We start from the raw sequence: 16,115 nt of genomic DNA on the forward strand, positions 1-16,115 counted from the left end.
AATTTTTTTTTTATTATTTGGTAGATTTTTCAACCCGACTATACACAAGTTTTTTAAAGATATGACGTTTTTAGTATTTAATATACAAAATTACATTTATTTAATCTGTATAATTTGATATTAGAGTAAATTACGATTTTGGCCCCTGTGATTATATCACTTTTACCCTTTTAGCCTAAAAAGGAATTTTTTAACATCTGAGCCCTTAAAGTCTTTTTTTCTAACCTTTTTGGACCCCAACGTCATTTTTTCTAACCTTTTGGCCCCTAAAAGTAAATGGATGGGGTTAGTGTTTGGGGCCAAAAGGATTAGAAAAAAGACGTTGGAGGCTCAGATGTTAAAAAATTCCTTTTTAGGCTAAAAGTGTAAGATTGATATAATCACAGGGGTCAAAATCGTAATTTACTCTAATATCAAATTAGATAACTAAGTTTGAATATCAAATAAATTCCTTTTTAGGCTAAAAGGGTAAAAGTGATATAATCACAGGCGCCAAAATCGTAATTTACTCTAATATCAAATTAGATAACTAAGTTTGAATTTGAAGTAAATAGATAAATATAAAAGTAATAATTAAACTAATAATATTTAGTAGAAGGATTATCTATAATTAATTAGAAGTGATTAAACTAAAATAATATTTATCAATAAGACATGGCCTAATACGATGACAAGTGTCCCAAAAATCGTTTCTTTTATTATATAGTATAGATTCCATGAGTTTGGGCCATACAACTTAATCTTTACGTGAAATGAGAATGACAATATCATTTGTGTTGAGGTGTCCAAAAACCTTGAATAATGAAGGCTCTTAACTTCAACAAAAAGACACGAAGTAGGAGGACTTAGGGCTTAAAGAAAGGCATAAAGTATGAACCGACACCAGAAAGATATTATAGTTCAAGTCAAAATAAGAGCCTTAACTATTTAGATGTTACAGTTCCAACCCATCATACAAATCGTTTTTTGGTATTGCAGGTTACACCAATAATGTGTTGTAGCAGTTAGGAACAGAGATCGATGTGTTGTAGTAAGAAAGGCGGCGAAATTCGTTATCCATTTTACAAAGGTTATTTTGTAATTTTGCAAGAGCAAATTATTTGGTGAACAGCTTTACCAACACAAGCGATCAGAAATACAATAACATCAACAGAAAACCACTTTTTGAGGATTCAAACTCAAGCATGAAAACAAAGCTCAAAGGTTTGGGAAACGTCTTCAGTTCGTATTTATCTTTTCCATTGTCGTTTAGTTGCGTACAAAAGTTAAAAAGTGAGTTCAAATATATATATATATATATATATATATAGGGTAAGGATAGTGTAAAGAGGGTCTAAAGTGTGAGAAGTGTATTATAACACTGTATATAATACTATATAACACCATATAAACACCGTATAACAATATGTAACACCATATACTACCACATAACACTATGTAACACTATATAACATTATATAACAAATATAACACTATACATCTATCATAGACATGCTATCAGACGAACTATAGTATTATATTTGTTATATAATGTTATATAGTGTTACATAGTGTTATATGGTATTATATGGTGTTACATATTGTTATACGGTGTTTATATGGTGTTATATAGTATTATATATAGTGTTATAATACACTTCTCACACGTTGAGCACTTTTTACAAAATCCTCTACCTATATATATATATATATATATATATATATATATATATATATATATATAGGGGGCTGCTAGAATGAAAACCACCCCGAGTTGTAAGAACCGCGAGAACTACACCCACAGAGCACCGTTCGCCATGATTTTTTTTACAAGTAGATGTGTGTATTATAAATACAACCGTAAAAAATCATGGCGAACGGCGCTCCGTGGGGTGTAGTTTTTTACACCACAAGTTTGGTGTTTTTTAATTTTTTTTCTTTTTTCTTTTTTTTTCACCAAACTTGTGGTGTAAAAAACTACACCCCACGGAGCGCCGTTCGCCATGATTTTTTACGGCTGTGTTTATAATATACACATCTACTTGTAAAAAAAAATCATGGCGAACGGCGCTCCGTGGGGTGTAGTTCTCGCGGTTCTTACAACTCGAGGTGGTTTTCATTCTAGCGGCTCCCTATTTATATATATATATATATATATATATATATATATATATATATATATATATATATATATATATATAGATGTTAATAGTGAAAGTAGTGCATTGAGTTTGAAGAGAAAGTAAGAAGATACAAGTGCTTCTCTTGAAAGGCTGAAAGTGGACGAATCAAGGCAACATTACTTTGTGATTATAGTATATTAATTTGGCCATAACCAGCGTGAAGAGGTTTTTGAATCTGTGCGGGTCTTGGGGACAGGTCAAAGATGGTTAAGCATCGGGTCTACAGGTCAAAGATAGCCTAGCAGAATTGGTAGCTCGAGAGATCAACTCAAGAAGTCAAGTGAATTAACTATTATGACATATTAGTTAATATAGATATGTATATCATGTGATATATTTTTAAGTTCATTGAATAAGGGATCATGATAAAGATGACACAAACTAATTATTCCAATTCTTTTTTGTTTTGGTTAAACCATGCATGTGCTTTCCATGTATTTACTATATGATTTGGCTACCCTGCATTCATGTCTTTACCGATAATAACTGCACTTACTGGGACGTTTGGATATCATGTGTTCTTAATAACATATATAAGACATACATCGTAATGTTGTTTTCCTTACGAAACATGCTTGTAATTCAAGTTTACTGATGTTTCTTAAGTTCTATGTTGTTATAGGCTTTACATGGTTGTTTGATGTTATTTAACCTTCACCACCGTAACATTTGGGCCTTCCATCTAGCGATTGTATACGCTGCATCTTAAATTGTAAGCCCCGGGCCGCAACGCGGCGGGGGTACCATTTAGTAATTATATAATTTACAACATTGTTGTGCATTGTTACTTGTATACCATGCTTTCTTTATTTTACTTGCATCTTTTGTTTGTATGGTACAAGTTGGAAACTTAAAGCTTCTTTTGGAGGCTTTATCTTATATCTTTATATATGAATGTTAATAGAAAAATGGAGTTTCTTTTAGTTTTTTTAATTGGTTTTATATATGAGCTTTTCCGATTTTGATAGTTATTTATGGTTATGTGGCATTGCTAATAGACATGGTTTCAAGTCCCCTCTCTCCCCCCCCCCCCCCGCCGCAACGCGGGGGATAGTTTTTCTAGTTATTACTAAATTACAACAAAAAAGAATTTTTAATTTTTAATTTATATATGTATATTTATATTTGGTTATACATATATAATATATACGAGCTTATGAGATATGTATATATTGGGGTAAAATCAAATAAAAAGTTTATTTTGCTTAAGTAGAATAAGAAGAAATCTTAACCATTCATTTTTCAAATCAATGGTTAAGATGAAAGTGTAGGAGAAAGGAGGAGTGTAAGGGTATCTTGGGAAAATCCTATTTATGGATTTTCTCTCTCCACATGCAAGGCACATGCATATTCCACCCCCATCTTTTAAACATTATAAAATATGAAGACTAAAAAAATCCACTAAAAGGTGTTGTATTTCTATGTTGTATAACATTTTTTTGTGCTGGATTTTTTTACTATATTTTTGTGCTGAAATTTTGTCTTAATTTTTTTCTCAAATTTTTGTGCTGGATTTTTTTTACTACATTTTTTGTTGAATTTTTTTGTGCTATATTTTTTTACTAGATTTTTTGTGCTATATTTTTTTGTACTACATTTTTGTGTTATATTTTTTGTACTACATTTTTGTACTATATTTTTTTGTACTAGATTTTTGTGCTAGATTTTTTTGTACTAGATTTTTTTGGTTATATTTAAAAAAAAAAAAACAAAAGGGGTGCCACATGTCATTTTCACTCCTACTTATAAGGACCAAAATGCCCTTCATTCCTACTTACTAGGAGTGACACATGTCATCATAACAATCCTTCTTAGGCTACTTAGGCAAAATCCACTTTTTAGTGGATCCTTCCCCTGTATATTTATATTTGGTTATACATATATAATATATACGAGCTTATGAGTTGAGCTTATCTTGGCTTGAGCTCCACTTATTTACAAACCCAAGCAACTTGGCTTGATTCAGCTTACGAATGATCCAAATTCAAGGGATTTTTTCTCAAACATTTTTTCATGCAAATCACGAACTTTTTGAACAACCAATAATGCACACACATTGAAGCAGAATGGAAGCGTTAAAACCAAGCGTCACAGCTCCAAAGATAATCTAATAGAATGGATAAAAGATGAATAATTTACCGTCATCAACAATGATCTAAAACACTTTAAACAGTTAAAGAAACCCTAAATTCAAAAAAGAAAAAGATAATTTATTCTATCAAATCTATACTATATAATAAAAGAAACCACTTTTGTGACACTTGTCATCATATTAAACCATCTCTTATAGATAATTATAATTTTAGTTTAATTTCTTCTAATTAATTATAGATAACCCTTCTACTAAATATTATTTAGTTTAATATCTTATATTATAGATAATTCTCCTATTAAATATTATTAGTTTAATATCTTATGGATAATTATTAGAGTTAATTGCCAAAATCGTCCATGAGGTTCGGACATGTTTGCCATTTTCGTCCAAAATTACTTTTTTGTACCAAATAGCCCTTCATGTTTGTAACTTTTTGTCATTTTCATCCAAATGCCTAACTGGGTTAGAAACAACCGTTTGATGAGGGTTTTTTTTTTTTTTGAAATTTCACAAGTACAGTGCCTGAAATGTAATTTCTTTTTAAACCTAAAACCATCACCCTCTGCTTTCTCTGTCTACAACCTTCAAAACAAACCATCAACTACCACTCACACCGTTACTCACCTCCACCGTGTAATGCTCTACAACCTTCAAAACAAACCATCAACTACCACTCACACCGTTACTCACCTCCACCGTGTAATGCTCATAAATAGATATAAAACTAAGATGTATCGGCCAGTACCCATCACTATATGCCATTCAACGAAACCTTTTATGTATCGACCTGTACGTAATGAAATAAATTAAACTGAACATATTAGCTGAACTCATATTACAGTTGGGTAGATCATAAACAAAAAAAAAGCTAAATAGGTTTAAACTGTCATCACACTACAGCTAAATGAAGTGGTTACCGGTTTCAGCCTTTCACGTTTTTGGGATACACGCATACCTCAGACAGAAAATAAACAAGGAAATTCGAAGTAACTAACAGAAACCATGAATCAAATGGAAATTCCAGTAATACTAAGACTACCTAGGACATGATTATATTCGGTTTTATAAATTTGTAAAATTAGCACATGATGATATTCTGTTTACAAAATATAATGGAGAGGGATAAGAGGAAACAGAGGAAGTAAACATGAAACTAAGAACACTTGGAAGGTGATGTTCACATGTTTCTTATCAATAAGCAAAAAGGATAAATATATTAAAAATAGGCATATGCCTGTAATACTCTAGAGCATATAACTATAATTCGTCAAAACGGATGTTAAAGATACCATAATAGGCCTATATATAATTCTACAATTATTTAGTTTAATCTCCTTCAAATTTATAATATTATTTATTTGAGTTATATATATTTGAACGTTTTGTTTAGTTTGGTATCAAATAGATTTTACGAAACTTTTTATTATTTAGTACAGATATAAAATTAGATTTATTATAGATATAACTTTTTATTATTAGATATATAAAATTAGATTTACTCAATTCATACAACACACGGGGTTTTTTAAGGATATATATTTTTTATTATTTAGTACAGAAAATTGCATTTATTCAAACCGTGTAATGCGCATATTTTTAAAGATGTAATTTTTTATTATTTGGTATATAAAATTACATTTATTCAACCCGTGTTATAAATGAGGTTTTTTAAAGATGTATTATCTTATTATTTGGTAAACAATTGTACATTTATTCAACCCATGCCATACACGTGGTTTTAAAGATATAACTTTTTTATTGGTATATACAATTACACTTATTCAACCCGTACAATATAGTTCTTATAGATATAACTTTTTATTATTTAATATATAAAATTATATTTATTCAACCCGTATAATAAATGAAGTTTTTAGAGATATATTGTTTTATTATTTAGTATATAAATTTTATTTATTCAACCCCGTGTAATACACGGGGTTATAACCTAGTATTTATTATGAAACAAATAAAAAACAAACTTCATCCAAAAATAGACCAGATATGTCCCTTTTAGCAACGGTGCTCTCGCAATAAGCTAATAACTAGCTCAACTCAACTGCAAGAAGCTCCTTCTTTTATCAACCAACACCTTCTTTCAGCAACTGCCTTGGCTAAGTCTGCATCAGTAGAAGATAGCTTTGGTTGGACCGAAACAAACTCACCTTGGTATGCAAGAAGCGCTCACCTTTCTAACTTGTTTGCTCCTGTCAATGCGAGAATCTTCAAATTCTTGAATTCGTCCCGTATTAGTACCCCTAACTTGAAAAAAACTCGACCATGAGTTCTCATTATAAGCATTGGTTCACGCCTAGGTACTCTTTAAATACTTCCTCCACGTTGAACATTATGGATATGGGAATAGTGCTAGAGAGAACTACAACATAAGCATTGTTGTTTAGCTTATGTACTTTCATGTGATGACAATGCTTCCATTTACTAAGCTTATTGAATGTGCCAGTTAATAATTGCTCGTTACATAAGCAAACCATCACTAATCACTTCATATATCACCTCCAACATCTTGGAAGACGTGTTTAACTACAGTTACCTTATCTTTAGAGTTGGATTCCTCAATGCTTTACTTCACCGCCCCATTGGTGGCATGTACCTTTGGTAGATGAAGTTTGTTGGCTACCTTCAAAAAAGAAGGTATATATTGTAAGAGAAGATACTTGTTCAAGAGATGATACCTGATTAGGAAAGGTACCTTAGGGGGAAAAGGTTATATCGTTTCTTTATGCGTTTTCCATATTCCCACCGATTTGTATTTGAATTAGTGCCTCGAGTTATCAGTCTCTTATTAATGATAAAGCTTATGCCTATTTTCTTCACTCTTCTCCAACACTCCCAGAGATTCACATATGTGTCAATCATTCAAGTCATCAATACCTAGTTAAGAATATAAGGTATGTTTGGTATGATTAAGAAGCTTATGACCTTTTGAGGTTGGTTGGGATCGTTTCTTTACTCTTCGTCCATGTTTCCATCACTCAACCTTCGAGCTAATTATTTGAGTTACATGCATCTTATTAGTCTTCTCCATATGGAGAGAACTTGACATCTTATTAAGTCAATTTGGTGTTGATTGTTTCAAATGGAGGTAGCTTATTTAGGGCGACCTCAAACATTATGTCTTCAATCTTGGAATTGTCGAGGGTTTTGGAAATATGTACCTAACAATACCCGTAGTGATTGTTCTACCTTCCATACACGTTTGCTTTTAATTATATTGTATAGGTGTGGAGAGGATATACACCTTACTTGACATTATGCTCTCTTTGTTGTGTTCTTTCTTTAATAGGTCATCTACTTCATCCTTATTGTTTTCACCTTCTTTGTCATAACAAGGGAATATGGAATATTTGTGGGAAAAAGGTGCTTCAAGGAAAGAAGGTGTTTCAACACAAGAAGGTGGCTTCGTGCAAGAAGAAGGCGCCTCCATGCAAGAGGTTGCTTCCGCCAAAGTAGAAGCGTATGTGCAATAAGGTGCTCCTGATAAGAAATTAAATCATACCTCTAAGAAAGAAGGTATTTTTGAAGAAGTAAGTACCTTTCGGATTGCCATATTTTTTACTCTTCTTCACCTCTTTGTTACCTTTGGTACTTGTGATATGTTTCGGTAGGCAAAACAATTATTTGTTTTCCTTCCCACTAGAAGAGAAATATGTTCTACTTCAACATCAAGTTGCCACGCTTTACCCAACAAGACATGAGAAGCACCCATATCAACCACATCACATATGATATCTTAACTATAGCTTCTCCCAACTGAAATAGGAAGCCTAGAAATCTCAGTCACTATGGCACTAGGTTCTTTGCTCCAGTCGATTTGATAAGACTCCGTTGGAAGCTTCAACTTGTTGATAGAAGCCTTTGAAACCAGGTTCTTGCAATTGTAGAGCTCAATAACTAGAACATACCTTGTTGTTGATGAAACACTTGGATTGAAAGACCTCCTCCTTTAATGAATCAACATTATCTACTTTATGAGTCTTTTGGTTCATTCCTCCGCATATAAAAGCCTTCGTCTTGAATGAATCCTCACATGTCACCATAGTTTTGATGACATTGGTTGACATAGTTGCCATCATCACGATTTTGTAGCCATTACGACCACTTGAGATCGAGTCATGCAATACTTTAAGTGTCGTGGTGTTCTATTCAACTTGGCAGTGAGGTCATTCAGTGCACACCGCAAATTCGCCAACCTCACGCCCTTGTCCATCAGACGGTATTGCTAGACATCATTGTGGGTGGATATCAGGATTTCAACGAGCTCTGATGCCAACTAACACAAAGCGAAAGCTATAAAAAAGAGACTTTGTCTCAAATGGGAAAACTACAAAGATATATAATTCAAAAATTGATTGTTAATAACAATATCTAAAGCCCTTTAAATAAGCAAAGAAAGCCTACATTCAAAATCTAGAAAATATAAACTAGGGTGGACGGTATGGTTGGGGTGAGTTAGGGTGTTTTGAGTTTTCTCTACCTAATAATCACATGTCATGTCAACCCCCCCCCCCCCCTTCACTCCTTATTTTCTACTCAAACACCAGGTATGGTTCAAACACCCACTCAATTAAAAAATAAAAAATTTTGATCGGTTATTCTCTCCTCTCTTATTCTTCTTCACCTTCGGTGAGTATACACCAAAAAAACACTCTCTCTCCTACTCCCCACTCCCCATTCAAACACCCGGTGTGATTCCTCGCTCGGCAACCCACCTCCCCGAAGCCACTCCCCGAAGACATACCGACTAACCTTATTAAACCAAATATTATGGAAACCAAGATTCAGATAAAAAACAAATATTATCCAAAAATAGATCAACTCCGCCCCTTTCAGCAACTAAGTCAACGCTACAAGAAGCGATTTGTAGTGGAAGACACCCTACCCTTGACCATTTTGCGTCATGTGGCAGTCCAGTCAACAATGGAGTATTATGGGACGTTTTTCTAAAATGGATATAGTTGGGATGTGAGCATTGTAAGGCATTATGTTAAAAGAGGTGTAAAAAAAATAGATTAAAAAAACCACCAAAAAAATGTTATTGGACAAAGATTGGGAAGTTGTATGGTGATTGGCAAAAAAAAAAGTGAAAGAAGGCGTGGATTTAAGAACGCTCCACCCAAATTATTGCTCAAAAACGCCCGGGGGCGATCTACAAGGCGTGGACAGGCGTGCTTTTTTGAAAAAACGCCAAAAAGTAAAAATCATTGCCACTACGGGTGGTCTTAAACAGGTCTGACGGATTCCTCTATTTGATATGGCGGATCACGTGAGAAATATCCAACTCACCAGACAAGATCTATACACTATGCAAAATGGTTAGGATCCACCTCCTCTCTCCTAGATATCTATATTTATTTATATATTATTAATTTAAAACATTGTTGTGCATTATGTGTTGTACTGCATGCAGTATATGTAGTACTAGTTGTATAAGTTGTTGTAAAAAGAGTAGGATTGCCAGCTGTTTTATATAGATCTCCAGTTGTTCATTAGGTGTCTCTGATGACGGTTTAAGTTATAAACCTGATTACAAAGTGCCAAGTGCCCCTGGTACGTGTCTTTCTCCATCACGATTTAGGGTTTAAACACCCCGACATGCCATTTATTCTTTCCTCCGAATTGAATGAAGCCCTAATCTCTCTGGTTTATTTCAAAACATAAAACCCACCATTATTCGCCTTGTGAATCAACCAGTGTGGCATCTATATGTTTATTTCAAAATATAAAACCTCTAACTATTCGCCTTCACAACCATCAATCTCACTGTCAGCTAGTTGCCCAATGACTAGATCATGTGCTATCTTCACATCTTGATATAATTTAGATATCATCCTTTTATGTTATTGTCCCGTTGAAATTCACTTCACATCCATCCTGATATTTGACATTGCATCTTCATTTACTCTTCTTCCACCCACCCCTCGGTCAGCAGCCACCAACCCGGTAACACCGCTAGAAGCACTTAACACTTATGCGCGTTGGGTTTTGGTTTAGCTCGAACATGCTTAGGCTAGTTTTTTAAGCTAGTGACGCAAATTTAGTTTAACGGTTTGGTCTATGGTTTGACCTTACGAATTGACATGTTTAGTGTTATAATTTTTAAAAACATCTATCAGAATTTGTACGAGTTATGTATTTAATTTTAGTACATAACTAATTGTATATTTTTTGTTATGAATTTTAAACGAATGTTTACTCGCATAGTTTAAGTGGAATTGTGTTTTTAATATCTATATTTGTAGGTAGATTCGTAACATTAATTGTGTACATATCAACCCATAGATATTAAGTTATATTCAATTTTATGTGTGTTACACATTTTCAAGTACATGTTGTGATTACATTAACATACATTTTTCGTGTTAAAGCTTGATTCAACACAACAACCCAAAAATGTGACATTTAACTCTCTTCTCCTCATACCAAAATATCTAACTAATTTATCTAAATGTGAGCATTCACATAGAATTCTTTATCCATATCTATATAATTACACTAAAAGCAACTAATTTCTTTCTCTTTTCTTTAGTTAAACAATATTTTTTATACATTTATCATTTTAATTTCTTACTCCCCCACTCACAAGTGCTTCTAAAAATATTTTAAAAAGAGTAAATTGTCATTTTAGCCATAAGATTTCTCCCAGACTACCTTTTTAGTCCAAATAGTTTTTTTTCTCCTCTGGGTCCCCGAGTTATCCATTTTTTTGTCATCTGATCACATTGTCTAACTCCGTCTAAAACCTTAGTTTTAACAAGGGGTATTTATGGCATTTTCGTTATAAACTTTTCAAATTGCCATTTTAGTTCAAAACTTATTTTATATTGAAAAAATAAAAGAAAAATATCTAATTGGTGGGACCCATCCCTACCCTCCCCTTCTCCATCAAACCCGCTTTCTCTCTCTTTCTCTACCTTCACCTCACTTTACATCTCCCACCCAACACCACCATAAACACCAGCCACCACCATCAACACCATCCACCACTGCCACCACCGTCACTACCCTCGTCAGCCTCTCACCACTGCCATGACCATCACCACCCACCACCATCACTACCCTCGTCAGCCTCTTACCACCGCAGGGACTAGGCACTACCCTCGCCAGCCTCTTACCACCACAACAGTCAGCGATAGGGACGGCTAAACAGTCAGCCTCTTGAAACCCTCTTCAACCTCTTACAACAGTCGGCTAGGCAAATTTCAAAGATATTATTGCAGATACGTCGCCGGCTTCAAATCTATGTTGTCCATCCAGATTCCGGCGATACTATTGTCCTTACATTCCGTCGCTACAGATTTTGTTGCCTTTACAGATCTACATCGTCTATCTAGTGGTGCCGTTTGTTGATTTTTTAGTGATTGATTTGAGGAATGTGGTGGTGGTGATGATGATAACGGTGAGGACTGAATTGATTTGGGGTGGGCGGTGATGGGTTTGATTTGGAGATGGTGGTGGTGGTGGGTTTTGAGTAGGCAGTGGTCGTGGTGGTTAAGGGAGAGAGACGTGAGAGATAGTGGGGGTTGTGAAAATGTGGTGAGTGGTGGTGCACGGTGGTATTGGGTGGGAGATGCAGAGAGAGGTAGAGGTAGAGAAGGGGAGGTCGAGGGAAGAATGAGAGATAGTGTGGGTAATTATGTGTGTATATATATTTATTAATTATTAATATTTTGTTTTATGTTTTTTTAATAATCAAAGGGGTTTTTGAATCAGAAATAGAAAAAAAGAATGGATAAATAGAAAATTTCTAAAATACCCCTGGTTAAAATGGGGTTTTGAATGGAGTTAGGGTATGTGATCAAAATGACAACAAAAGGAAAAAGTCAGGGGCCCAGAAGAGGAAAAAACTATTTAGACTAAAATAACAAATTTAGACAAATCTCAGGGACTAAAATGGTAATTTACTCTTTAATGAATCATTCATGTAGAAGAAGATATTTTAACACCTAAAGAACACACGCGACCGTTACCTGCCCTTGGTTTAAATAAACCCTTTCACCGCCAAGAAAGCTATCAAGCCAAACGCAGAGAGAGTACGCTTGAATCTTCTTCTTCTGGTAGGTGAGATTTGAAAATCATCATTGTTAATTTCTAGCGAACATCAATGTTACGTGATTGAACAGCAATTCGGATTAAAAACCTAAGTTGCGATGTCGATCGGATCACAATTTGTTTGAACCCTAATTTTCGAATCATTTTACTCGAATTTCTCGTATTATAAGGTTTAGGCTTGTTCTACGTTACAATTTGAGTATTTTGCAGGTTTTTTTCGTGGTTGATTGCACTCGTTTAGGTTTACAAGCAGCGTCGGACGTGTTTCGTGAATTGTTCTACTCATTTTGAGGTGAATTTTAACTTCAATGTTACGTAATTGAACTGTAATCCGGATTGAAATCTAATTTGCAATATCGATTGGATCACAGGTTGTATAAACCCTAAATTTTGAATCGTTTTACTCAAGTCACTTGTATCGTATGATTTAGGTTTGTTCTGCGTTACAATTTGATTATTTTGCAGTTTTTTCCGTGGTTGATCGCAATAGTATAGGTTTACAAGCAGCGTTAGACGTGTTTCGTGAATTGTTCTACTCGTTCTGAGGTGAATTTCACGTAATTGAATAGTAATACGGATTTAAAACCTAATTTGTAGTGACTGTTGGATCACAGGTTGTATAAACCCTAAGTTTCGAATCATCTTACTCGAGTTACTCCTATCGTATGATTTAGGTTTTTTCTACATTACAATCTGATATTTTGCTGGTTTTTTTCGTGGTTGATCGCATCGTGTAGCTGTAAAGAAGCATCAGGCATGTTTCGTGAATTGTTCTAGTCGTTCTGAGGTGAATTTCATCGTCTTCGATTCAGGATGAAATTGAAATCAGTAGTGAATTTCAGATTCGTTTTCCTTTTCAGTTTCGTTTTAGTCATAATACGGCTGTAGACTGTAGTAATTCAACATATTCCATATTGCTTGAAGGAAGAGTGAAGAAATAGAGTGAAACGACTAATACTGATTGTTAACAGGAAACTTGCATTCATTTTGTTAATGCTCAATGATATGTAGTTTAAGGTGTTAGCTTAGATGAATCAGGACTCAGGAGATGATCACACTTGTCTATTCATTGCATCAGTATGTATTATGCAGTATTGCAATTGTTAGGATTTATGCAATTATGTGTCTGTCTATAAGACTTCAATATCTGCTGCTAATTTTGAGCTAAGCATGTGAAAGTTCGAATTCGTGTTGATGTCTTTTCCATCATTTACCAATAGCAAGATATCCTTTGTTTTAGTATTCCACATAGGGAAGTGCAGGGCATATTATGGCAACAAAAATCTATGTTTTGTGTGTTCTATCTGTTTATATGTCTACCTAGCCTTTAGAGTTTAAGTACCTATCTGTTAGGGGAATCACAACTGATCAATGGGCCTTATTCGTAGCCATAGTGCCACTGCGACAGTCTTTATTTCCCTTATTCATTGGGTTTTCCATTGTGGTAGTAGAATCCTTGTGAACGGGTCTTACAACTAGTGTTAAGATGTACCGTATTAATTTGTAGATAACTGCAAACACTGCAATGAGATGCAACGCGTGCTGGCGAGAGCTGGAAGGAAGAGCTATTTCTACCACTTGTGGCCATATCTTATGTATCCTTAATTTATAACCTTCTTTGAACTTCATTCGATTACTCAATTATACTTATTTCTCAGTAGTGAATGGCAATAAATTATCCTTAATGGCACCAAAAGGTAATGAAGATGCCAGCAAGATACTAAGTAATGATGGAGCTTGCCCTATCTGTGATCAAGTTCTTTCTAAAAGGTACTCGTAGATCTTGAATCACATGCTTTGTTCGTGTTGACTTAATGTACATTTCTTTTGCTTTCAGTCTCATGAGACCTGTGGATATCAACCCAAACGATGAATGGATAAATGTAAGAACATGCATCTGGAATAGTTTTCTGTTAAGAAATTTGCTTCAATATACTGTCACAATATCCAATGCTTTTCATGCTCTTTCTTAACTTTCTTCATATGCTTCACTGCAGATGGCTTTGGCTGGCATATCTCCTCAGATTTGTATCCTATTAAGTTAAATTAGTCAACTAAAAGCTTCTCCATAGTTCATATATGATATATATTTTCTTTGACAAGCATCAAGTAATGAAGAGTTCATATAAAAGCATCATGTTCTACATTGGACAAAAAGAACTTGAAATGCAATACAAGATGAATAGACTAGTAGCCCAGTGCAGGCAAAAATGTGAAACAATGCAAGAAAAGTTCACAGAAAAAATGGAGCAAGTGCATACACAATATCAGAAATTGGCCAAACGGTGCCAGCTGGCAGAACAAGAAAATGAGAATTTGTCTAAAGATAAGCAGGAGCTCCAAGAAAAATTCTCTGAAAAATCCAGGTCAGCTATTTGTAAATATCCAGTCGTATATAGCTCTCTCCTGGACTCTCAACTGGGATAATTAAATATTCATTATGTTTTGTAGGCAAAAGCGGAAACTGGATGAGATGTATGACCAGTTGAGAAGCGAGTATGAATCGGTCAAACGGTCAGCAATTCAACCTGCAAACAACTTCTTCTCAAGAACCGATCACGATTTGTTTGCTAGTCCAGCTAACATGATGGATAACAGAGATCCCATGAGGAAAGGTAATCTCATTTTGTTCACCATAAATTATTATGATAATAAGATAAACTTATGTATGTGTGTGTGTATGAACAATATTTACTTATGATGTTGGTATTACCCAAGAAATGCTAGTTAATTATATGCTGCAGATTGGTCGGTTTCCACCCCGGACACTCCAGGACCTCGGGAAGACATATGGCCACAAGCAGCAAGGCAGAACAGTTCAAACTCTGGGCCGTTTGACATCTCTGCTAGCCCACCTGTTAAACATTCAGGAATTCCAGTTGAAAACAGACGACCTATTGGCAGACCTATGTTCGGCGGCGGCGGCGGCGGCGGTGTTGGTGGTGGTGGATCAAGTAATCCGTCTATGACCTTGAGAAATCTGGTATTATCACCAATGAAGCGGCCTCAGCTCTCACGTAACCGCCCTCAGTTGTTCACGTAAGTAACATTTTTTTCACAAAATGGACCCAAAGGTGTTATTCCTTGAGCTGATAATGTGTCTTATTTTCTCTATTTTCAGGCTGTAGATCCGAGAAGAGAAAGCAGTTATAGTCAGTGGGTCCTTCCATCTCTTAATATGAGTAACTAAAAATAAATATACTTTTACATGCATCTCCTAAGTAAACAACTTGTCTGAAGTTTTGATTGTTGCTTACTTTTGTGTAATCTACTTATCCTGCACGTGGTTACTAGGGTGTTCATAAATTGTTAAAATCGACTAAACTATCTAAAGTCTAAACCAAAGTAAGTCAGTTGGTTTAGACGGTCTGAGATATATACGTTTCAGAGTTGACCATTCGGCCAAAAAACTTTGTCAAAACTGACTGAACCGTACCATAAAGGCATAAACCCCTACAAAGTGTTAATAAAGTCTGATGACTGGTAAGTTGGGGAGCACATGTTTGGGCCAAAATACGTCTCAAATGTTGAACCGGTAGCCCAAAAAAGCTTGAAAGCCTTGTCTAGGAAAAGATACTGTATATATATTTATTTATATTAAGTAGATACATTTAAGTCCAACAATTTTAATATAACGATATGTCAAAAGCATAATTATTAGACCATCGTCAACGGGTCATGAGTCATGACCCCATAGTAGATGTAGAAGAGAGAGGAGAGAGGAGAGAGAAAGTTGTAAACGTGGACAGGGGCGGAACCAGAGGGGTGTTAAAAGGGTCCGTTGACCG

General features: G+C 34.7%; 1 protein-coding gene across 6 annotated transcripts; it reads left to right on the top strand.

The window, feature by feature from the left end:
- Positions 1-12,213: 12,213 nt before the first annotated feature.
- Positions 12,214-15,642, top strand: LOC110912656 (E3 ubiquitin-protein ligase CCNB1IP1 homolog). 6 transcript variants are annotated; one of them, XM_022157426.2, is made up of 12 exons: positions 12,215-12,336; positions 12,538-12,619; positions 12,793-12,873; positions 13,065-13,114; positions 13,835-13,922; positions 14,025-14,097; positions 14,165-14,210; positions 14,325-14,355; positions 14,438-14,693; positions 14,779-14,942; positions 15,072-15,366; positions 15,449-15,642. In XM_022157426.2, the coding sequence occupies exons 5-12, from the start codon at positions 13,853-13,855 to the stop codon at positions 15,453-15,455; spliced, it is 942 nt and encodes a 313-aa protein (XP_022013118.1). In that variant the 5' UTR covers positions 12,215-12,336; positions 12,538-12,619; positions 12,793-12,873; positions 13,065-13,114; positions 13,835-13,852; the 3' UTR covers positions 15,456-15,642. The 6 variants fall into 6 exon arrangements, with proteins under 6 accessions (XP_022013120.1, XP_022013119.1, XP_022013121.1 ...); XM_022157428.2 differs by lacking the exons at positions 12,793-12,873; positions 13,065-13,114 and having other exon boundaries at positions 12,214-12,336; positions 15,102-15,366; XM_022157424.2 differs by lacking the exons at positions 12,793-12,873; positions 13,065-13,114.
- The last annotated feature ends 473 nt before the right edge of the window (positions 15,643-16,115 follow it).

The sequence above is a fragment of the Helianthus annuus genome, chromosome 15, assembly GCF_002127325.2.
Source record: "Helianthus annuus cultivar XRQ/B chromosome 15, HanXRQr2.0-SUNRISE, whole genome shotgun sequence".
NCBI classification, from domain to species: domain Eukaryota; kingdom Viridiplantae; phylum Streptophyta; class Magnoliopsida; order Asterales; family Asteraceae; genus Helianthus; species Helianthus annuus.

What these genes read in the sequence shown, in the direction of transcription:
- LOC110912656 (XM_022157426.2), top strand. Translation starts at nt 13,853, where the DNA reads ATGAGATGCAACGCGTGCTGGCGAGAGCTGGAAGGAAGAGCTATTTCT. An exon ending in GATCAAGTTCTTTCTAAAAG is followed by an intron (nt 14,098 to 14,164) that starts GTACTCGTAGAT and finishes TTTTGCTTTCAG; the next exon opens with TCTCATGAGACCTGTGGATA. An exon ending in CAGAGATCCCATGAGGAAAG is followed by an intron (nt 14,943 to 15,071) that starts GTAATCTCATTT and finishes TATATGCTGCAG; the next exon opens with ATTGGTCGGTTTCCACCCCG.